At 41.0% G+C, this 24,705-nt stretch overlaps 1 protein-coding gene across 1 annotated transcript in view; it reads right to left on the reverse strand.

Moving 5' to 3' along the window:
- TLL2 (tolloid like 2) overlaps positions 1 to 24,705 on the reverse strand; it is a 150,319-nt gene that overhangs the window by 113,304 nt on the left and 12,310 nt on the right. The window contains 1 exon segment of the mRNA XM_072626432.1: positions 866 to 976. Coding sequence (XP_072482533.1) covers positions 866 to 976 — 111 coding nt within the window.

The following is a 24,705-nucleotide window of genomic DNA, read 5'->3' on the forward strand; positions in this document are numbered from 1 at the left end:
TGGGTTGGAAAGAGCTTATCATATTAATAGAACCAGCAAGTTAAAATCTGGATTAATTCTATTGAAGAAAGTGGAAACACGGGGGCCATACAACGTGCAGTTTATGTCTGTGAGTCTGTGAAAGTTATGTATGGAAGTCACCAAGTGACCAAGTTGCCAAAAAGAGAGGATAATTGAATTTTTCACAAAATATCATCCCAGGATGAGAGCTGGTCCTGGCGTAAATCCTTGCTCCTCCTGGGACTGCAAACAGATGAATCTCTAAGATGGATTTTTTAAAAAGTCCACCAAAGGAAGGGAAAACAAAACTTTCCAATGGAAAGCACTGGCTCCCCAAGACTTAGCAAACACCAATAAGAAAAAACATAGGCTTAGCTCAGAAAAACACTTAAGAAAAATCCATTTTTATAGAACAGAATTCAACAAAATTCTACCACAATTACAGTGGAAGATATCGACCTCATTAAATAAAGTTTGTTCATGAGGTCACAAGGGTTTTGTCCCCTAACCTGCCCAGTTTCAGCCAGTTTGCTTATTCCAAGCTAATCCAACCACCACCTCCTTGACCACCATCTCCTTCAGATATTGATGGAGTCAGCTCAAGACTCTGAACCCAAGAGCCTTGGGAATAGGAATGCTACCAGCCCAATGCCAATAGCCATCGTCCTGAAAAGCAGCCTTTATGGAGATGAGGCCTCACATAGGGCAGATGCTTAATAAATGATTGTGAAACTGAATTTCTGCAGTTGGATGGGCACCATCAAATTCCCAGGCTCATTCATCTTTAGCCACCGAGGCTTCAGTTCCTCTCTATCCTGGTCTGATAAAACTGAGACTATGGTAGCAAGATGCTTTGGGGTCTTACCTGTGATGTGCCTGGTTCTCTCTAGCGAAGATCTGGATGAATTGATGGTTTTATCAACATGGAATAGCTTCAGGTCTTCTTCATCAAGTGCAATATCTCCCCAAAAGACAACTAGGAGGAAAACATATAAACCAATGAGCTTTACCCCCATCTCTGACAAAACACCAAAACAAACCAGAAAGAAAGCTTCCTCCTCCCAATAATAGGGTCATTAAAGGCACCCTTCCATCACAGATGGGACACTGGTCAGAAAGACGAGCTCACCTGGCCATTTCCTATCTTTCCAGTCTTCTTTTACTTCATTCCCATCCACATACTCAACCATTCAACTGCAGCTGACCCAGACTACTCCACTACACGTGACCTTTCACCTCCTGCCTTCTCACCTGTTTGCCTGGAATGATCTAGCTCCTCCCTTTTGCCTCTTCATTTCTCAGGGTTCCTTCAAGACCCAATTCAAATCTCATCTTCTAACGGAGACCTTTTCTGGTTCTCCAACTTCCTACAACTGCTCATTGCTTTTCATTTAACACTACGTTCATTGACTTTGTATATTTTTTTTATGTTCCCGTGTTGTCTTCCTCATTAGAATGTGAGGTGTGAGGCATATGAAGGGGCAGGGATTGGTTTTTGACTTTTTTTTTTTAATTCTCAGAGTTTAGCGCAGTATCTACTACAAAACTGGTGCTTAACAAATATTTATTGACTGAGGTACAGCTGTAACCCCCCAGGCCATTAAAGAGCTCACTCTAGACATGCGGATAGAGAACTTAATTTCAATTTCATTGGTTTTCTTTGAAATCCTACATATATTATTTTAAGCATTCAAAAACATTGTTTTGAAAAGGCATCCCACAGGCTTAACCAGACTGCCAAAGAGAACCAAGACAAAAAAACAAACAAACCAGTGTTAAGACTCCCTCTCCTAGCTAGAGTCGCTAGGGAAGCACTGACATTTTTTGTTTTGTTTTTAAAAACATGGTGAGATCAGTGCTTTAGGAATACCTATCTGACACCTGTATTTAGAGCAGAGTCATTCAGCTCAAATAGAAATGGAACTCTGTTCCTTACTAAGTTAAAAGATATGAACATTCAAAATGAACATCTATGTTGTATTCTATTTTTATTTATTTTATTCAGCATTTCCCAGTTAGTTTTTAATCTGGCTCTGGCTTCCCGCAGAGTAATCAGGGAGCTCCACACCTTTAGTGTAGATGATAAATTGGAAAGTGGAAAGGCTGAACAGAATTCAATTCCAAGACCATTGCAGTCATGTAGGCATGAAGGGATGAGAGCCTGAACTAAGGAAGGGAGAGAGGCAGGGGAAGACCAAACAAAGGTAAGAGATGGAGTTAAAATCAACAAGTCTTGGCATATGATTGGCTGGGACGGGGGAAGTAAAGGGTTGTGAACCTGGCTGACTGAAAGATGATGGTATCCTCAGTTGAAGAGAGGAAGTCAGCAAGTAAGGTGAGGTTGGAAAAAATAAAATAAGAGGAATTCTGTTTTAGTCAATTTAATCTGCCTGTAGGACAAACAAGTGAAGATGTCTAGCAGTCAGTTGGTGCTATGGGACTAAAACTCAGCAGAGATGAGGGCGGGATAAATAGATCTGAAAAGTCATCTGCAATAGGGGCTGATGAAACCACTGAGAGAGAAAATAGGAAGAGAAGGAAAAGGGTCCAGGACAGAGCTGAAGAAAATACCCCCATTAGCAGGCAGGATGGGGAAGAAGATTAAGAAGAAGTAGTCAGAGATGTAGGAGGAAACTCAGGGGAAGCAGGGTCCAAGGATCACCAAAAACCATTAGTAGAAACTCCCTACCCTTACCTCCTCCTCTGAGCACTGAACTGCATTTATTTCTTTGTGTACAGGGGATATTTCCCAGTAGATTATAAGGTCCTTGAGGGGAGGAACATTTTGTGCTTGTTCTAGTATCCCTTGCATAGTTGCTTAATTAATGTTTGCTGAAGTGACTTGAACAGAATATCATTTTGAACATTCAGCCTTCAATTCCTTACGTTAATATATTGCCTATCACAGAACCTTTCTTCCAGGATCCCAAATTCAATTCATCAAATATTTATTAAGTGCTAGGGATGAGGAAACAAAAAGACAAAGAAGTCTCTAAGCACAAAGAGTATACCTTCTACTGGGGGATGCTAGCAGACAGACAACTTGCACAATTTTGTTAATGAATGAACTGAGGGTACAAGAGTTAGATTTAGGAAACTCAAATGTGAGAAAGGAAGGAACCCCCTAGTGCAATCCCTTTCATTTTGTAAATGAGGAAACTGGGGGGCAGAGCTAAGGTGGAGTAGAAAGACACACATACTCAGGGTCTCCCCACACTGCCATAAAATACCTGTAGAGAGGGACTCTCAACAAATTCTGGAGCAGCAGAAGTGGGGAACAACAGAGCAGAGGAGATTTCCAGCCCAGGGTGACCTGAAAGGCCCACAGGAAACGTGTATTGCACAGGATGCTGAGCGGAGCCCAGCCCAGCCTGGGTCACACAAACAGCCCTTTGGGGCAGAATCTCCAGTAGAGGAATCCCCAGTCCCAGTAGCAGCGGTGCCAAAAGTCAGTGATGGGGTATTTTCAGCTGGCCAGGAAGGGAGAAGGGCCTTCCCATGGCTCTAATAGCAGGAAGCGGCCACAGAAGCTACGCAGCAGCCTGTACGGACCACTCCGTTGTTGGAGTGTAAAAACCCCTGAGGGCACTGAAGAGCTGAGTCTTACCTTAGCCCTGTGTGGAGGCCCTGGGGGAGCTGGTCTTTGTCTCACACTGAATGGTGGCCCTGCCCATCCAGCGCATCTGAAAATCAGCCCCCAGTGCTGACTTGGCAGAACTGGAGGCCAGGAGGCTGTGGAGAGGTAACTGCTAAGATTCTGGGCACAAAAATCCCTTTCTGTGTCCAGACCAGTACACGCTTGATCGTGCCTCCTTGGAGGAACTGAGATCTCACAAATTCCCAGAGTATATCCTATTCTTGGCAAAGGACCCAAAAGTCAAGTAAATGGTTGGGGAAAATGCCCAGAAAAGGGAAAAAAAATAAGACTATAGAAGGTTACTTTCTTGGTGAACAGATATCTTCTCCCATCCTTTCTGATGAGGAAGAACAATGCTTACCATCAGGGAAAGACATAAAAGTCAAGGCTTCTGTATCCCAAACATCCAAAATAAATATTCAGTGGGCTCAGGCCATGGAAGAGCTCAAAAAGGATTTTGAAAATCAAGTTAGAGAGGTGGAGGAAAAATTGGGAAGAGAAATGAGAAAGATGCAAGAAAAGCATGAAAAGCAGATCAATGCCTTACTAAAGGAGACCCCAAAAAATGCTGAAGAAGGTAACACCTTTAAAAATAGGCTAACTCAATTGGCAACAGAGGTTCAAAAAGCCAACGAGAAGAAAAATGCTTTCAAAAGCAGAATCAGCCAAATAGAAAAGGAGGTTCAAAAGCTCACTGAAGAAAATAGTTCTTTCAAAATTAGAATGGAACAGATGGAGGCTAATGACTTTATGAGAAACCAAGAAATCATAAAACAAAACCAAAAGAATGAAAAAATGGAAGATAATGTGAAATACCTCATTGGAAAAACAACTGACCTGGAAAATAGATCCAGGAGAGACAATTTAAAAATTATGGGACTACCTAAAAGCCTTGATCAAAAAAAGAGCTTGGACATCATCTTTCATGAAATTATCAAGGAAAACTGCCCTGATATTCTAGAACCACGGGGCAAAATAAATATCGAAAGAATCCACCGATCACCTCCTGAAAGAGATCCAAAAAGAGAAACTCCTAGGAACATTGTGGCCAAATTCCAGAGTTCCCTGGTTAAGGAGAAAATATTGCAAGCAAAAAAAAATATTGTAAATGAGGAAACTAAGGCCTCAAGAGATCATTTAATTATACTATTCACCAAAATTAGTAAGTGGCAGAGCTGGGATTGATCTAGACTTTCTAACTTCAAACCCAAACTCCTTACAGAACCACACTACAAGACATACCAAAACTTGTTGAAGTTTACATGTTTCTTATTAGGGAAAATATATTATAAACATTAGTTTAGGGGGCCTTGATTTGTCACCTTAGAGATCACAGATGCTAAGGTCATCCTGAGGTAAAGTCAAAACTAGGGTAGGGTAATACAAGCTTTACCCCAGGGAACCAAAATTTAGAAGGTTCTGGCAGCACTTATACTCCTTCAGCAAATAGAAATTAGTTAGTTTATTGCCAAAAATAAGTAATTAAAATAGGAATCAACTAGATGACTTGAATTCTAACATAACTGCCACTGGACAAGTCACTAAGACAGAAACTTCAGAATTACTTTCAACTACAAGGTCTCTTGCTAGACATTCCTGCTACTTCAAAGAGAGTTTTCTCTTTAAACTGTGATTTTGGGCCTCACACATAGCCAAAGTGAATCATCTTACATTTCCACCATTCACAACCCCAGAATGCTTCATTGGGAGAAATTTAGAAGAATAAATCACATAGAGGAATCTTGTTGGCTAGGCAGCCAACAAGCATTGGTTAGACACACAGCCAGGTCCTACACTAGGTACAGGAGACACAAATACAAGACAAGTGTCAGTTCTTGGTCTATGGTCCCTTGATTCTAAGAGGAATCCTCCTTGGAAAGAAAAAAAATCAACCAGACTCCAATGCTGGTGATTTTCATGAGCATATCATCTTTTGTTGTTGTTTTGTAACTTACTTCTCTAAGTCATTCCAACCTGTCTTAACCTCAGTTTCCTCATCTGTGAAAGAGCCCTGATTAATTATATGACTGCTGTGAGGATCTAATGGGATGAAAAATCTGGGAGTGTTTTGTAAACTGTAAAGGGCTATATAAATGTCATCTGTTATTTCTCTCCCACATCTGCCCACTGGAGAATGTCATTCAGTAATGGGAAGGCAGCAGAGGCTATTAACCCCTACAAAAATGACGTGCTAACCTCACCACATCCTAACATGTCATGAGTTGCCCAATCAGACCAGTCAAGATGCTCCTGCAGACTCTCCTGGAGCCTCTCCAAGCCCCTGCTCTACTTCAGAAGCCAGCTGAGCTTCTCGGTCCTCTGCTCAGTGCAATACTTACACACACCAGGCATCAGAATATAATCCACCGCAGGCCTCTCAGATAGCTTCTCCATCCGAGGCCATTGTCACTATCATAACTAAACAAGGACTATTAATTAGCTATGAATACTGCATAAGACCTTCCCAAAGTCACTCCCAGAATCACACGCATTATTCACTGGGAAAGGGTCAAATGCCAGAAAAATGGACCAGGGTCAGCTGGGCAGGCTGGCTGCCCTGCTGAGCTAAGAGGAGGCTTCGCTTCAAAATATGAGGATGGCATTTAATGCCCTGAGCAAATCCAGGTTAGATCTCACAAAATTCTCTTAGGATCAGAGGATTCTAGACTGAGTGCTGGAAAAGATCCCAGAAGTCATCTAGGCCAAACCTTTCATTTAATAGACAGAGAAACTGAGGCCTAGTGAGGTGAAGCAAGGTCAACATTGATAATCCCTAAATATTTTTTTAATGTTCATTCATTTTAAACTTAAACACAAAATGAGGGGGAGGAAGAACATTTCCATGTATACAGCAGCACATAGTAGTTTCAATATAAAACAATACATTTCCATTTTTCAAAAAAACTGTATAATAAACACTACATATTGTTTTCAAAGCTAACCAGCTTTTCTGTGCCTCCTTCTAAGTTTTCTTTTGTTCTCTGCTGTGCACTTATTTTTTTCTCCCCCCTTCCCCACCCTACCCTAGAGAAGGCTACAACCAAACACAAATATACACACATTACATATATACATACACATATACATATGCACACATATACATATATGTAAGACCACACCATATTAAGCACCTACTATGTTCCAGGGACTAAGTATACACAAGTAGTGACAGAGCAGGGATTCAATCCCAGGTTCTTTGACTTCAGAGGACACTTCTCTGCCTAACTGCTTCCCTCCAATCCATCAACAAATATGGTATTCACTGGTCTTTTCTAAAGGCACTGCAGAGGATGCTTAAAGATAGAACAGGGTTCCCGATCTTCTGTTGGTCCCATGATCTTCATGTGGTACCTTCCATGTGGCAGATACCACAGCTCTAGCTTGGGATGTTTGCGCCTAGAACACCTGAAAAAGTGTCTTCAGTCCAGTGGAGGGGAGATGGTAAGCATCACTCAGAGGCACCAGTCCTTCGTGAGTGTTGGCTTCTGGTCTATTGACTCCAGTAGAACAGCCGGAGTAAATGGGGTGGGAGAAGAAGGGAGGTCCCTCAGTTTTTCTCTAATATATTCTAGTCCCAGGTTTAGGGTCCTTAGGAAAGGTAGCCTAATATTCTCCTCCAGGGGGAGACAGAGACTCAACATAAGACTTCTGCTGAGGAGGTCACACCCAGGGAGAAGAAGCAAACCAGCTGGTATCTGTCTAATGTAACTAATCATTTCTGGATAACTAGTTGTTAAAGTCACTTGGCTCTTTACACTTAGCATTCAGAATGATGGATACTGAGAGGTGCTTTATGAAAAGGTGTTGGAAAAGGGCTTTAAAGCCAACCCTTTCCACCACTCCCAAATCTGCAAGGTATCATGATGAAATGTTAGAGCCAGAAGGGACCTTACGGACGCCCTTTCCTTCTCTCCACTCACACAATCAGGTCCTCATTCCCTCGTGCCTGAACTATTTACAGGAGACTGCTGGTGGGTCTCCCTGCCTCAAATCTCTCTCCACCAGAGTCTTTCCTTACTCAGCTAGCAAAATAAGTTTCCTAAAACAAGGTCTGACCATGTTATCCTCCTACTCAATAAATCCTAGCAGCTCCCTCTGACCTCCAGGATCCAATATAAAATCCTTTGTTTGCTTTCAAAGAGTTATTTACAGCCTTCCTTACCTTTCCAATCTCCTTACACTTTACTCCACCGCTACTCATGTGTATTTGTAAAAAATATTTTGTATACATCTTTATCTATCTTGTCATGTACATTTGTCTCCCCCAACAGAAAGTAAGCTCCTTAGGATCAGGGACTGATTTTCTTCTTTGTCTTTGTATTGTGAGCATCTAACACAGTACCTGACATATAGTAAGTGTTCAAGAAAGGCTTATTGACTACCTAGCACATATGAGACCCTTAATTAATCTTTATTGACTGTTGACTGAGATGACATTTGAACTGAATCTTAAAGGAAGCTAAGGATTCCCTAAGAGTTGGAGACAAATAAGGTGAGCATTCCAGACATGGGGAACAGTTTGTTCAAAGGTATCAAATTTCATATCTTAGGACAAGTAAGCCAGTTTGGCTGGGATTAAGAGTGCATGCGTGGGAGTAATTGGAAATCAGTCTAGAAAGTCGAGTTGGAGTTCAACTGTGAACTTTAGACGCCAACCAGAAGGAGCAGGTTGTTAAGTTGTTAAAAAACAAAAAAACCCAACTAGCTGGAAATGCATTATGGCCCTTGGGAATGCCAAGTAAATGAGCTTATATTTCATATGCCAAGAGAACTAGGTGTCAATATATGTTTTTGAGTGTGGATGTAACATCATGAAAACAGATAATATATCTGATAGTAGGAAAACAGGAAGAAGTAACAGGTAGAAGAACCAGCTGGAATAAAATTACAGCTATACTTCAAGACAAGGACTTGTGTGTGTGTGTGTTCATCCTTCGTTGTCAAAGAAGATCATGCCATCAGAAAAATAATGACATGACTTGCATTTGACTTTGTTTTGAGTGAGGGAGGGCTGTGCAGATCACCAGCCTCACTTCTCCAGAGCCATCTGAATCCAGTGACCAGATACTCATCAGGATGACTGGAGATGACCCAGGATGAAGCAACTGAGGTTAAGTGACTTGCCCAAGGTCACACAGCTAGTGAGTGTCAAGTATCTGAGGTGAAATTTGAGACCTAGACAAGGGTAGAATCACTAGGTATAGATAGATGAGGAGGGATGGGTCTTAGGACTCCACTAAAGAAGAGTCTAATGGATTTGATGACATGGTGGACATGAAGGTGCATCATTTTCCTTGGTCATGTTTTGCCCCTCCACCCTATCTTCTTCTGTCATACTTAATGACAACAGTTTATGTTGTATAAAAAGATAAAAGTGAAAAGCTGAGTCAAGCCTTGAAGAAGTCTGAAATGAGGAAAAGAAGCCAAGGAAGGAAGAGAAAAGGAATTGTCTGAGAAGTAAGAATCAGACTATAAGAGAACAGCATCACAAAAAAATCCTCCAAAAACTGAGAACCGGATTAGAAATCATTGAGTCCAACCCCCTCATTTGACAGATGACAAGATGGAAGATCACAGAGGCCGAAACTTGCTTTAAGGTCACAAAGGTATAGGGACTGAGCTGCAACCCCCAAAATGGGGGTTCTGATTTCTAGCCTCATAGTATCAGAGAGGCTAAGAAAAAAATGAATTTCAAGACAGTTATTAAATAGAACAGAGAAGGTGGTGAAGGTGAGGGCAGATAAGATCATACTAGATCTGGCCATGCAACAAATCTCAACTCTGGCAAAGTGATGCAACCTGAAGGCAAACATTGTCCTTTGCCTCCTCTTGTATGACCAGCACTTAGCACAGCGTGCTTGGCACGTATGGGGTACTTAATAAATGTTTGCTGACTTACTAATGAGTGCAAAGCAGCAGGAAGAGAGATAGCAGGATGGACAGTGTGTCCAAAGTGCACCCTGGACCATTTGCTGAGGATGGCAAATTTATATGGGGGAGGGGGAAGAAACACTGTAAGGGTGAGTCTCTATAGAGTCAATCCACCAAGTCATCCCATCCTCATACATAAATGTGAAGTCTACACTGACTTAGAGGACATGAACAGTATCTATGCCTTTTGCGCTGGTCCCAAAAAGGGAACCTTAGGTTCCCCAAATGTAGACAATAAGAAACTGGTTATGAGTAGTAATAACAGCCATAGTAATATGCCTTATCACACAGGTCAGACAATGGAAATTGGCAGCCTACTACTGCTTTTCCTGGACACATGTCCCCAATTTTTTGTTTGTTTTTAATACCTCCCCAGTCATAGAATTAAGGAACTATATTGCTTTTTGCCCTTTTGTATCCAGTAGTCTTTCACTTATAACATGAGAAGGGGGAGTAGCATGTGACACCAAATACATTTACATTCCAAGAAATGGGGCTATGGGTGCCAAGGAAGAAATGCCATAGATTCCATGATCATTTCTATGCTGATGATTGTTCCAGCCCTAACCTCTCTCCTAACACTAGCCTTGCATCTCCAAGAAATCTCTAACTGGATGTCACACAAACATCTTAAACTCACCATGTCCAAAACCGAAATCATTATCTCTCTCCTAAGGTTCTCCCTCTTTCTAGCTTTCTTATTACTGTTGATGGTACCACCATCTTCCCAGTCACTCAGGCTTGCGTCCTCCAGGTTATCCTTCACTCTCTCTCTCTTCCCTTTATCCAAGGTGCTGCAAAGTCCTGTCAATTCTACCTTCAAAACCTCTCTAATAAACACCTCCTTCTCCTCTCTGACGTTGCAGGCCCTCATCATCTCATGCTTGGACTACTGTAATAGCCTGCTGGTTGATCTTCCTGCTTCATGTTTCTTCCATACTCCAGCCTATCTTCCACTCAGCTGTCAAATCGATCTTTTTCTAAAGGTCTGATCATGTCAGACCCCACTCCCATTCAATCAAATCAATTGGCTCACTATGACCTCTAGAATCAAAATATGAAATCCTCTGGAATTCAAAGCCTTGCATAACCTGACCCCGTCCTATCTTTCCAATCTTCTTGTACCTCGTTCCCCTTACATACTCTATGATCCCTGATACTGACCTCCTTAGTATTTCTTGAACAAGATAACCTATTTACCAACTCCAAAGGTTAGATGTATACAAGGTGTTTTCTCTCATGCCTTGAGGGCATGGGATTATTTTCTTTTAGCCTTATATCCCTAGCATCTAGTAAAGTACTCCCAGTATTTAATTACTATTTATATATAGTACCTAATTAATTATTAATTAATATGAATTAATAAATATTAATTTAGTTAGTATTTCTACATAATATTTAACAAATAATTGCGGAATTGAATTAAAGAGTTAGCATGGTGTAGTAGGTAGATGGGCAACCAGACGGTGCAGTGGGCAAAGCACTGGGCTTGGAATCAGGAAATACTCAGCTCCATGAGTTCAAATCTGACACAAGCTGGGGGACCTCCTGAGCAAGTCACTTTACCTTGTTTGCCTCAGCTTCCTCATCTGGAAAAAATGAACTGGCAAAGGAAATGGCAAACCTCTCCAATATCTTTGCCAAGAAAACCCCAAATAAGGTCGGAAGAGTCAGACATAATTGAAATGATTAAACAATAACAACAGTGGGTAGAATTCTGAACTTAGAGTCAGAAACACCGGGTTCAAATCTTGCCTCAGAGATGAATTAGTTGTATAAATCTGAGCAAGTCCCTTAATTTCTGTGTGCCTGAGTTTCTTCCTATATGAAATAAGAGTACTGGACTTGATTGGCCTGCAAGGTCCCTTCCAACTCTAAATCTATCATCCTATGAATTGAACTGAGGATACTAAGATCAGAGCCTTGACTTAACCATACTAGATCAATTCTGCCACAGAATTCTCATGAAAAAATCAAATACATGAAACCTGTAATAGCATCCCAGGAAGCCTACGTAAAAGGAACAAAATCATGTACTACTCCCTCACAGCACTGTTACAAGGACCAAGTGAATCAATACTTGTCAAGCACAATTAAATGTCTACCTAATTATGGCTATTATTACTGTTAGTCAACATAGGCAGGGGCAGTCACAAAGAAGACAGATCAGACTGGTTCTCCTTGACCCTAAAAGATAGAAATAGGAGGAATAGGAGGAAATTGCAAAGAAGGAAAATTAAGCTTGAGATAAGGGAAATTGTCCTAATAACTGGAGCTATCAAAAGTGGAGTAGCCAGTCTTGAGAGGGTTTTCATCTCTGGGGTGGGGGAAGCCAAGGCCAGATGACCCCTGGTCAGCTAGGCTATAGAAGGGCTCCTTGTCCTGGTAGGAGCTGGACCAGATAGCCTCTGAGGGGGGCCTTCCAACTCTGAGGTCCTGGGATTCTGTATAAATGCAGTTCCACAGGGAGAGAGAAAGGTAGTCATTGAAGGGCTATTGGGAAAAGGATCTCTTGGGGCAGGAAGGGCCTCCTGCAGATACTGGAGACAATACAAGCCCACAAGTAACTAGACCGTCCCCAATTAAAGGAGAAAGCATGTTATCTTTGTGGGTACACAGGACATATTAAATGGCAGGTCGGAGGCTTGCCAGATCTAGTCAGCTCACCCTAACTAACCACACAGAAGCTCAAACAAGTCACTATGGTAACAGGAAAACATTCCTGCGGGCTTGTGGTTACTAAATGGGGTGGACATAAGCCACAGACATAAAGAAACTGAAAGGGTGAAAGATAAGATTCTTAGGAATCCTAAACACTGGGGGTTCAGTTTCCATGATTCACTAAGATCTGTTTGACCTTATGTCCTAAGTCTGGGGATCTAACCCTTTTAAGCTCTTGTCAATCTACCAGACTCTACAGAGAGCCACAGCTCATTTCTATGGCTCTTTAGGGTTTGCAAAATGTTTGGTGTCCCAAAAATCTTAGAACAGTCTGAAGTCATTCAAATTAATAAAACTTTTAATAGCCCTGAGACTTTTGAGACACCACGTATTTTCATCACCATGACCCTATGAGGTAGGTAGTACAAGTAACTATTACCTTCCTTTCCATTCTACAGATAAGGAAACTGAGGCTCTGGTGACTTAATGAACTTGCCCATGGTCACAAAGCCAGTATCTGAAATGAGATCTGATCGCAGGTCTCCTGACTCCAAGTCCAGAACTCTATCCACCAGGGCATGACAGAGACCCAGATAGAATGAGCATCCACAGTAATAGAGACCAAGCAATTAGAACAGAAACTGATGCTCCTCTGGTTACCTGAGGTCAGAGTAAAACAGAACAGAGAAATACAATGGAAAGAGTGATGGACATGGACAAGGGATCTTGCTTCAATCCCGGCTCTGGGACCTTGGACAAAGCCATTCATTTCTCTGGATCTCAGCTTCCTTTTTGGAAAACGGAACTGGACTAGATGACCTCTAATGACTTATTAGACTACGGTCTAAATCTATACTTCTAAGATGTGGGAGTGTCATACAGGGAGGAGAGAAACAACAATGGCCTGGAGAAGAGGTATCAGTCTTATGGCCCACAGGGCTCACAAACAGCCTACAATACTCCCAGGTGCAGCCCACACCAGATTCAATGTAATTGGGAAACATTTAACTAAAATAAATAACAATGTACCAAAACACAGATAATGTTAATATGTGGTTTTCTAAGTCAATATGCACCTGAAGAGATCCTTATACATGGTTTAGTGGGCCTCTACTTCTATTTGAGTGTGACATCCCTGGGTCCAGAGATTTCCTCTCGTGAAGAAGAAGAGGAAGAAGATCAGTTCCCCAGCAAGTCAAGTACTAATAGGACAAAGCCAAAAGAGGTAACAATTCCCTCTCATGATGAAGGAACATAGGGTCATCTATTTAGAGGTTGAAGTTGCCTTAAGAGGTCCATCTAGTCCAATTCTCTTATTTTATAGATGAGAAAACTGAAGTCCATAAAGGTTAAAAAATACAGGCTGTAAGTAAATACAAGAGTCAGAATGTGGCTAGAGTAGGGAGTCGACTGAACCAATCAACCAACCCACTGTCATTGAAGTACCTAATAACTAGATGACTTTGTCATGTGAGAATACATCTAATGAACCCCTCAGTCAAAGAGTACTGAAATAAGTGCTGGTAATAGGGGGAGGAGACAGATACTCTCTTCCTCCTCTTCTCTCCCCTACCCGCAGGCTATTATTTCTTAGAGATTTGGCTGGAGCTGATCTCTTCTGACCTGTCAATGAAATGCTGAATATGAACTGGTTTGCTATTTGAATGACTGAGTCTCTTCAATCAATCCCAACAAATGTCCTATGTAGCATCATTCCATTTTATCTAATCAGGGGAAGAAGCCTACAACCTGACTAGGTAGGTTGTCTCCTCTGTATCCACTTTATCAGGAATGCTACAGGGGGGATTCTCAATTCTAGCATAGGTTGGGTAAGTTTTGTCTTTGGCAGGGCCACAAATATCAAATTTTGTGCCTCAAGGGCCATCAATCATACTTGAGAAAGGGTACAAAGCATGTCCTCATTGGCATTTTTTCCTGTGGAGGAAGAAAGAAACCTCAGGACACTAGTGCAAGGCTACTGCTGAATGTCTGTCACTGGGAAAGTGTGTGACAGGGGAAACTGAAGGAGTTCACTCCAACCCATCATCCAGAACCTTCCTATTTTAATTTGTCACAAGATGCTGGATTTTGTTGTTTCTATGTTGTAGAATTGTTGTCAGCACCCTTTACCTTCTATATCACCCCTCTAAATTCAGCCACCTGGAGAAAAGCCCCGGTTGCTTCACCTTGGCTATGGCTCTATTGGGTTACTTATAACTGGGGGATTATGTGCAATATTTCTGAAGAGATCAATGTGGATATGCAGGAAGCTCACCAACCAACTTAGAGTTTAAAAAAGAAATATACAGAAGATGGAAACAAGACCAGGCAACAGAGTGTGACATATTCTATAAAAATTTTATCAGGAATGCTAAAGTCCAGGATATGCTAAGGTTTGTGAGAAAAACTAACCACCGTGAAAAATATTTTTTAAAATTTTGCTTTAGTTTATAGGGGATAGGGATGAACATTTAGCTGTGATTTCATTTGTAAAATACAATTTTCTTGTATGAGAATCCCCCTCAATTAATACAGGTTAGAAGCTTTTCTGTAACTTAAGAATCTTCAAGAGTGACACGGAGCATTGAGAGGTTAGGTGACTTGCCCAGGGTCACACAGTCAGTGTATGTCAAAGGCTGGACTTGAACTCAATCAATCAGTCAATATTTATTAAACACCTACTATGTACCGGGCCCTGTGCTAAGTGCTGGGGATACAAAAAGAGGCAAAAGACAGTCCCTGTCCTCAAAGAGTTTATAATCTAATGAGGAAGTCAAGAGGCAAACAAATATGTATAAACAAGATACATACAAGATAAACAGAAAATAACAGAGGTAAGGCACTGAAATTAAGAGGGCTTGGGAAAGGCTTCCTATAGAAGATGAGATTTTAGTTGACACTTAGAGGAAGCTCTCTATCCATTATTCTATACTTTTTAAAGCTACGCACTTTAAAGCTAGAAGAAAAATAAGGATGAAAGAAGAGCTAGAACCTTTGCTTGCAGTAGATAAAACAATGATAACTGACTATAAAAAGAGCACAGAGCTGCTCCACTTGGTCAGCTTCTATCTTCTCTGCCAAGGAGAAGGATCTTGTGTTGAAAATGGTAGAACATACTCAAGCTAAGAAGATGATAGAGAGGATCTAAGTGACTTTTGATGAATTCTTACCAGGTGGTTCATATTTGCTACAACCTCAAGTACTGAAACAAGGTGATTGAAAAGCTGCGGTCAACGACATCTGAATGATCAAGGAACACCAGAGAGGTAGCATAAGACTAGAGATGGGCAAATACACCTACTTTGAGAGAGACAGACAGAGAAAGAGAAATGAGAACAGAGATTACAAACTATAGGCCAATGAGCTTAACTGTAATTCCTTGGAAAAAACTACAAGATATTATTAATTAGGAGATAATTGGCAAGGAAGCTATGATGACAAAAATCCAGCATGGCTTCCCCAAGAACGAGTCATGCCAACTTAACTTTATTTCCCTTTTGACAGGAACACTGAGTCATTAGATGAGGAGAATACTGCAGATACAATATATCTATATTTCAGCAAAGCTTTTGATAAAGTATCTCATTCTATTCTTATGGAGAAGATGGAGAGATATAGATAAGGCAATATAGTCATTTAATTAGATAGGTGGCAGAAGGTCTTCAGCAGGGAAACCCCAGGGATATGTACTTGATTCTGGGCTGCTTCACATTTTTTAACAATGTCTTTAGGGCAGACGATGGCATATTTATCAAATTTGCAGATAACTAAAAGCTGGAAGATTGATTAGCAATGGGGTCAAGATACAAAAAGATCTTAACAGGTTAGGTAGAGCATTAGTTAGAGCACCAAACTTTAGAGAGAACCTAATGAGATGAAAATCAACAGAAAGCTTGAGTACAAAAAAACCCCTCAACTTCCTAATATCAGGAAAACATGGAGACAAAACAGTTGTTCTGAAAAACATGTGGGGGTTTTAGTGGACTGCCAGCTCATCATGAGACAACAGTGTGATGCTGTAGCCAAAAAAGCTCATGTGATCTTGAGCTGCATTGAGATACATAGCTATCTTCCAGGAATAGGGAAGTGATCAATCCTTTATAACTTGCCCTGCTAAAACCTCATCTGGAGGATTGTATTCAATTTGGGGGGCATCACAGTTTAAGAAGGAAATTAATAGAGAGTTTCCAAAAGAGTACAATCAGGATGAAGAAAAGGTCTTGAGTCCATTGGCACATGAGATTAGTGGAAGGAGCTCTGTGTGTTTAACCTGGAGAAGAAAAGACTCATGATAATGACCTTCAAGTATCTGAAGAGATGTGTCACACAGAGGAGGGATTTTACTTTTTCTGTTTGGCCCCAAAGGGCAGATCTTAGGAGCAATGAATGGAAGTTCCAGAGGGTCCGATTTAGGCTCAATATCAGGTAAAACTTCCTAATAAGTTGAACCATGTAACAGTGGAATGGACTGTCTGGAGAGGTGCTTGGTTCCCCTCCTTGGAGTACTTTGTGCTATAACAGGGATTCCTTTATGGAGTGGTTTGGGCTGGAAGGCCCCTGGGGTCCCTTACAACCTTCAAATAATTTGATTCATGAGGAATTGGGCCTTAAAAAGGTTTTCAAAAGATAGAGATGGGAAGGAAGTATGTTTCAGGTATGGGGAAAAACCTGGAGAAATGAGAAAAGGTGGAAGAGGATGAGACAAGACTGGAAAATGGGCAGTCCAGTTTGGCTAGAACTTAAAGTGGTGGATTAGAATAAAGGAAGACTGGAAAAAGAAGCTGACATCACACACCATGAAGAGTCTTAAATGCTTTATCCCATAGGCAGTAAAAAGGTGTTTGACTGTAACTGCACATTAGAAAAGTTGTTCTTTCAGCTGTATAAAAGACACATCAGAAGTAGGAAAGACTGCAGTCAAGGAGACATCTCTGAGAGAAGGCTATTATATAATTATCTAGTGAAAGATTCACAAATTCATAGATTTAGATATGAAAGGGACTATAGAAACCATCTAATCACCTCATTCATTTTACAGAAGAAACTAAGACCCAGGCAGGTGAAATGACTTTCTTGACCACATAGTTGAATCCAATCCAACTACCATTTATTAACAGACTTATGAGAAAGGCACTAGAGGATACAAAGACAAAAAAAGTAAAATACTTGCTGCCTTTGAGAAGCTTACATTCTTCTAGGGGTAGGGAGTGGAATGGGGAAGTGGATAACAAATGCAAGATAAATAAATACAAAATCAGCACCAGGAATATACAGTAATCGCAGGAGGTAAAGAGAGACTAATAACCGAGGAAATCAGGAAAGGTATCTTAAAGGAGGTGGTTGTTGTTCTTCAATCACTTTTAGTCATGTCTGATTCTTCCTGACCCTATTTGGGGTCTTCCTGGCAAAGATACTAGAGTGGTTTGCTATTTCCTTAACCAGTTCATTTTACAAATGAGGAAATTGAGGCAAATAGGGTGAGGCTGACTTGCCTAGGTCAGTTATCTGAGGCCAGATTTGAATTAAAGGAAGATGAGTCTTACTCTGCTTACTGAGTCATCTAGCTGCTCCTTAAAGGAGGTGGTCATCGAAAGGATCCAGAGAGACCAAGATGGAGAGAAGGAACGTTCCAGACAAGAAAGATGAACTGGGCAAAGGCTGTGCATAGGGACAGGAGATAGAATATGTCCCATATGGAGAATACAAGTAGTCTGATTTGTTTGGAACATGGAACATATGAGAAAGAATATTTCTGATTTTATTTCCTACATTCGTTATAGTATTTTTTATTCTGGTATGAAGCCATGATGGGTAATATACACTGCAATCTACTGATGGTACCCACATTGCATCTCTCCATTGGCCTTTGGGTCTCCTGCAATTTTAACCCTTTGGAGTTCTTAACCTGAGGTCCATGAACCACCCTACCACCACCACCACCAAGAGGTCTATGAACTTAAATATGGAGGGAAATTATACCTTTATTACAATATGATGGGCTTCCTTTGTACTCTTATGTATTTTATGCATTTAAGAACATTATTCTGAGAAGTCCACCATATGCTTCACTAGAGTAACAAAGGTATACATGGCACAGAAGAGGACAAGAACCCCTGCAGTGGAGGTGGTGTGATTCACAACCAGACGGCACAACCAGAACAGGATGGTAAAAAGTCTTCCTCCAAAATGGTGCTGAGTCTGACTGCCCGCAGGTACAGAAAAGCAAATCAAACAATAAAATATCCTTACCTGTGCCAGTCTAGTTGAGAGATAGCTAGGGTGGCTACCTCCTGGTAGAGGACCATGCCAGCATGAACCCAGCCCATGACCCCATTTTAATGTTTACATAGATTGTTGCTGTTGTTGAGTTGTTCAGTCATGTCTTACTCTGTATGACCCCATGCACAAAGTCTATGTGGTCTTCTTGACAAGGATACTAGTCACTTCTTGCTGTAGTGTGTGTCCCTATTTTACAGATGAGGAACTGAGGCAAATAGTGACTTGCCCAGTATCACACAGCTAGTAAATGTCTGATGCTGGATTTGAATTCAGGTCTTCCCATTTTCAGGCTGGGTACTCTACCCACTGCACCACCTAGCTGTGACCTGCTACGTTACTGAGCATCGTTTCTATGTTTTTTCACAAAATCACTGGATTTCAGACTTGAAGGGGATCTCAGTGGCCAATTAATCCAATCCCCCCCAATAACTAGCATTTAAATCATGCTTTCAGGTGTGCAAAGTGCTTTACAAATATTATCTCATTTGATCCTCATAACAATCATTTGAGGTGGGTGCTATTATTATTTCCCATTTTACAGATGAGGAAATTGAGGCAGGCAGAGGTAAAGAGATTCACCTGGGGCACACAGCTATTAAGTGCCTAGGGCAGGATTTGAACTCAAGGCTTCCAACATTTAGCACTCCATCCATTGTGCCACCTGGCAGCCTCAGAAAATTCCTATTACAACCTCCCTGATGAGCAGTCATCCATTAGTTTGAATGCCTCCAGTGATGGGAAGGAAACCCACTATCTCCTGTGGCAGTCCCCTCCACTTTTGGACACTTCTAATCATGAAGCTGTTTTTTCCTCTGATATCAAGCCCAAATTCACTTTTTTTTTGTTTGTTTTTTGTAATCACTGCTCCTGATTCTTCCCCTTGGAACTAAACAGAGCAAGTCTAGTCTGTCTTGCACATAACAGTTCTTCAAATACATCGACATCTCTATCATGACCCACCGAGTCTTTTCTCAGCTAAACATCCCTTGGTTCCTTCAGCCAGTCCTTACATGACACAAACTCAAGGCCATTTCCTTTTTTATACCTATGTAAGTGCCAATAAATGGGCAGCTGTGACATTTATCTAATTTTTTATTTGTTTTTTACATTGTGATCATTTCCAGATATACTAACCCACTTTGTGAACTTTCTCTTGTAACAAAGAAAAACACTGAAGTAAAACCAACCCAGTGGCCATGTTCTACAACATATGCCACATTCTGCATCCATGGTTCCCTACTCACTAAGAGAAAGGCGTATTCCTTAAAGCCATCTCCTTTGTCACCAAAGTATTTAGTCACATAGGTACACTCATGGGAACCTAATTCCTGTAATGTGCTTGTAATGCCTGACATTTATACAATGCTCTCCACCATTTAGTCAATCAACAAGTATTTGTTGAGAGCCTTCTATGGGAGATCAACAAGGAAGTAGGGTGGTAACCTTGGAGTTACAAGCACCCATTTGTAAATATTCCATTTATATCAAGGTTTATTTGAACTTCACTTTGCCCTCCCATTCAGGATGCTCCATACTCCCCCCGCACCTCCAAACCCCCAACCACAAAGCTGGGTGTTCTGGGGTGATGGAGCCACCTGGTGGTCAGCATTGGGAATAGATTAACTAAATAGCATTTCCTCACCACCTTTCTACCCATTACAAAGTACCGTTCCATTTGAGTATTAAAGATATAGCAAAGATATCTGTAGTCTCCATGGAAGTCTTTGGAACTAGCTATTACACCTATAATATATTCAGCGTATTGAGATCTCAAATATACACATGGTTGTTTTTTTTTTGTAATTCCTTCTCCTAAAATCTAAGAAACATGTTGGGGCAGCTAGATGGCACAGTGGATGGAGCACCAGTGCAGGAGTCACGAGAACATTAGACACTCACTAGCTGTGTAACCTTGGGCAAGTCACTTAACCTCAATTGCCTCAACCTGGGTCATCTCCAGTCATCCTGATGAATATCTGGTCCCTGGATTCAGATGGCTCTGGAGGAGAAGTGAGGCTGGTGACCTGCACAGCCCTCCCTCACCCAAAACAAAGTCAAGTGCAAGTCATGTCATTATTTCTCCAATGGCATGGTCTTCTTCGGCAACGAAGGATGAACATACACACACACACACACACACACACACACACACACACAAGAAGAAAACATTCATTGGGAAACAGCTACGCAAATTGTAGTGTGTGATTAGAAAGGCAGACTATTGTGCTGTAAGAAATGATGAGTAGGATGCTCTCAGAAAAACCTATAAAGACTTACATGAGCTGAGACAAAGTGAAATATACCGTGTACAAAGTAACAGCAATGTTGTAAGATGACTTAGCAACATTGTAAGAGGAATGACTTAGGTATTCTCAGCAATACAGTGAACTAAGACAACTTGAAGGACTTAATGATGAAAAATTCTATCCATCCCCAAAGAAAGAACTGATGGGGTCTGAACACAGACTGAAGCAGACTTTCTTTATTTTTCTTGAGGTCGCTTTTTTTTGTTGATATTTACTTTTACAACATAACTAACATGGAAATGTTAGTTATGTGTAAATGTATAATCTATATTGAATTATTTGCCTTCTCAATGGGGGGCAGGGAGGGAGGGAGGGAGGGAATTTGGAACTCACACTTTAAAAAAAAATGTGAAAATTATTTTTACATGTAACTGGGGGAAAGTAAAATACTAAATAACTTTTAAAGTACCATTCACATTTCTATGACAAATAAAGTCAACAACGCACATTTCTCACAATAATGTCATGGAATAAATAGTACAGTTATGATTATTCCCATTTTACAGCCTAGAAGAGTAAAATGGTTTGCCCATAGGCGCACAGATAAAGAGTATCAAAGCCAAGACTGGAACCCAGATTTTGCAAGTCGGATGCAGTGTTCCATCCTCAATGCCATGGTCTCCTCTTGCCCCCACCCTTGTCCCTCTTTTCCTTTTACTACTGACAGCCTATGTCAAACACCCATGTCCTCTTTAATTTCCTTCTCTCTTGCCCAAGTATTCCAGGAACATTTTTATCTCTCCTTACTCCATGCTGCATAACACACACACACACACACACACGCACACAGCCCAAGAATCCTCATCATTTTTAGTCAGTCAGGAAATATTAAGTACCTACTATGTGCTAGGCATTGTGCTAAGAGCTGGAACACAAAGAAAGATAAAAGACAGGCCCTGCTCTCGAGGAGCTCACATTCTAATGGGAAAGACAACATGTGAATAACTATAAACAAACAAGCTATGTAGAGCATAATTTAAATAATTTATAACTATATACAGTACAAAATTATATAATTTAAAATATGTGTAGTATAATTAGTACATTTAGAAATAGAAAAAGAGAATAAATTAGAATTAAGGAAGAATTGGGAAAGGCTTCCTGTGGAATATGGGATTTCAGCTCGGACCTTAAGAAAGCCAGGGAAATCAGGAGGTGGAGATGAGGAAGCATAGAATTCTAGGTCTGGGAAACAGGAAATGAAAATGATCAGAGTCTAGAAATGGAGAGTTTTGTTCAAAGAACAGCAAGGAAGCTGGTGTCACTGGATTTCAGAATATATAGAGTGTGCTAGGTATAAGAAGACTGGAAAGGTATGTGTAGGGGAAAGTCATGAAGGACTATGAATGCCAGAGGATTTTATATTTGATACTGGAGGTGAGAGTCACTGAAGTTTATTGGGGGCAAGGGGTAGGGTTTGAGGAAAATTACTTTCAAAGCCTAGTGGAGGATAGACAGGAATGAGGACAGACCTGTGGCAGAGAGATCAATTAGCAGACTATTACAATAATCCAGGCATGAGGCAATGAAGGCTTGCATCAGTGAAAATATTGATTGGATATTAGGGAATTGGGGGTGGGGTGAGAAATTGAGGATTCAAAGACAGTTGTGAGCCTGGGTGACTGCTAGCATGGCAGTGCCTTCAGTAGTAAAATGGACGTTAGTAAGAGCTTGAAGGGAAAGAGCATGAATTCAGTTTTCCACATGTTGAGTTAAAACGTCTATGGAATACCCAGTTGTGGATGTCTGATAGGCCATTGGAGATGTGAATTGAAGTTAGAAGAGAGGTTAGAGCTGCATAAGTACATGTAAGACTCATCCATCAGCATAGAGATGAGAGTTTGAATCCATGGTGGGGTGGGGTGGTGAGATCACCAAGTGAAATAGTATAGAAAGAGAAAAGAAGAGAAAAGAGACCAGGACAGACTCCTTTGGGACACTTACAGTTAGCAGGTATGACCTGGATGAAGGTCCAGCAAAAAAAGATTGAGATGGCATGAGTGGTCAGATAGGCAGAAGGAGAACCAAGAGAATGGTGTCTCAAAAAGCTGAAGAAAAGAGACCATCAACAATGACAACAGTTGTGGAGAGATCAAGAACAATGAAGACGAAGAAAAGGTTTTTAGATTTGGCAATTAAGAGGTCGCAGTTCAGATGAATGATAAGATACAAAACTAGACTGTGGAGAGTTAAGAGAATGAAAGGAAAGGAAGTAGAGGCCCCTATTAAAGACAGCCTTCTCGAGCTTTAGCCAAAAAAGGGGAGGAAAAATATGGGATGATAGCTAAAGGGAATGGATGGATCAAGTAAGTGATTTTTGAGGCTCAGAGAGACTTGGGCACATCTGTAGACAGTAGGGAAGCAGCCAGTAGATAGAGAGAGAATAAAGTGAAGTGAGAGAATTGGGGATATCAGAAGGAACACTCTGCTAAAGAAGATGGATTGGAATGGGATCACTTGTACATACAGAAGGGTTTGCCTTGATGAGAAGAAAGGTCACCTTTTTCTCAGTAACCACTGGGGAGTCACTGAGGATTCTTGAGCATGAGAATGACAAGATGGCAATAGGATGTATGCAGGATTGCAACAAAGAGAGACTGAAAGCAGGAAGATTAATAAGGATGGTACTTCAATGATACAGTTAAGAGGTAATAAGGGTCAGAAATAGGGTGGTAGCCATGGGAATGACAAGTAGTGATGAGCTTGCAAGAACTGAAGAGTCATTTGGTGATGTTGAGATGCAAGGTGCCAGATTATTTCAATCTCCCAGCAAAACATGGAGTTTTCTTCTTGGACACAGAAGAAGGGCAACATCAAACCATGTAAAGAAGCTAATAAATAGATGCTGATAAATGATGTTTAGTGGTCTTATAATGACTTAAAGGCATAGATGATATGCTCGTCAAATTTGCAGATGACTCAAAACTGGGCAGGAGGGCTAACACACTGGATGACAGAGTCAAAAGGTTAGATAGAAAATTGGACTGAATCTAATAAGATGAAATTCAACAGAAATCAGTGGAAAGTCTTGTACTTGGGCACAAAAAAATCAACTTCACAAATATTGTCAGGGAGACATGGAGGGACAACAGTTGTTCTGACAAGTATCTGGGGGCTTTTGGTAAATTGAAAGGTCAGTATGAGTCAATAGCATGATATGTCAGCCAAAAAGGTTAACTTAATCTTGGGCTGCATTAAGACACAGTTTTCTTTCAGGAATAGGGAGGCGATCATTCCATCTCTGCTCAGACCTCATCCAGAGTATTGTGTTCAATTTTGGGCACCATAGTTTAAGAAAAAAATTCATAAACTAGAGTTTCCAAAGGATGGGAACCAGGGTGGTGAAAGGCCTCAAGTCCATTGTCATGTGAGGGCTGGCTGAAGGAACTCTGCCATGTGTAGCCCGGAGACTAAAAGACTGGTGGGAGGGAGAGGGCAGGGAGAATATAACAGCTGTCTTCAAATATTTGAAGGGCTTTCATGTGGAGCAGGGATTCATCTCCTTCAGTATGGCCCCAGAGAGCAGAGCCTGGAGCAATGGGTAGAGTCACAAAGAGGCCAATTAGGTTTGATGTCAAGAAAAACATGCTAACAATTAGAGTCATCCAAAAGTGGAACAGACTGACTCAAGAGGTTGTTGATTTCCCCTTCCTTGGAGCTCTTCAAGTAGATGCTAGACAACCACTTGTCTGGTATATTATAATAGAGATTTCTTTTATGGTTTGGACTAGAGGGCCACTGAAGTCCCTCCTAACTCTTAAATTCTGAAACCTCTTGGCTTCTTCACTCCCAGATTAATTGTTTGAGATGTGAATACCCTGAGACTGTTAGAGAGAAAAAGGGCATACATGGACTGCTCAGCCTCTGACTTCTCTTATGTTCTTTTTTGAA

Source organism: Notamacropus eugenii, chromosome 1, assembly GCF_028372415.1.
Source record: "Notamacropus eugenii isolate mMacEug1 chromosome 1, mMacEug1.pri_v2, whole genome shotgun sequence".
Classification (NCBI taxonomy): domain Eukaryota; kingdom Metazoa; phylum Chordata; class Mammalia; order Diprotodontia; family Macropodidae; genus Notamacropus; species Notamacropus eugenii.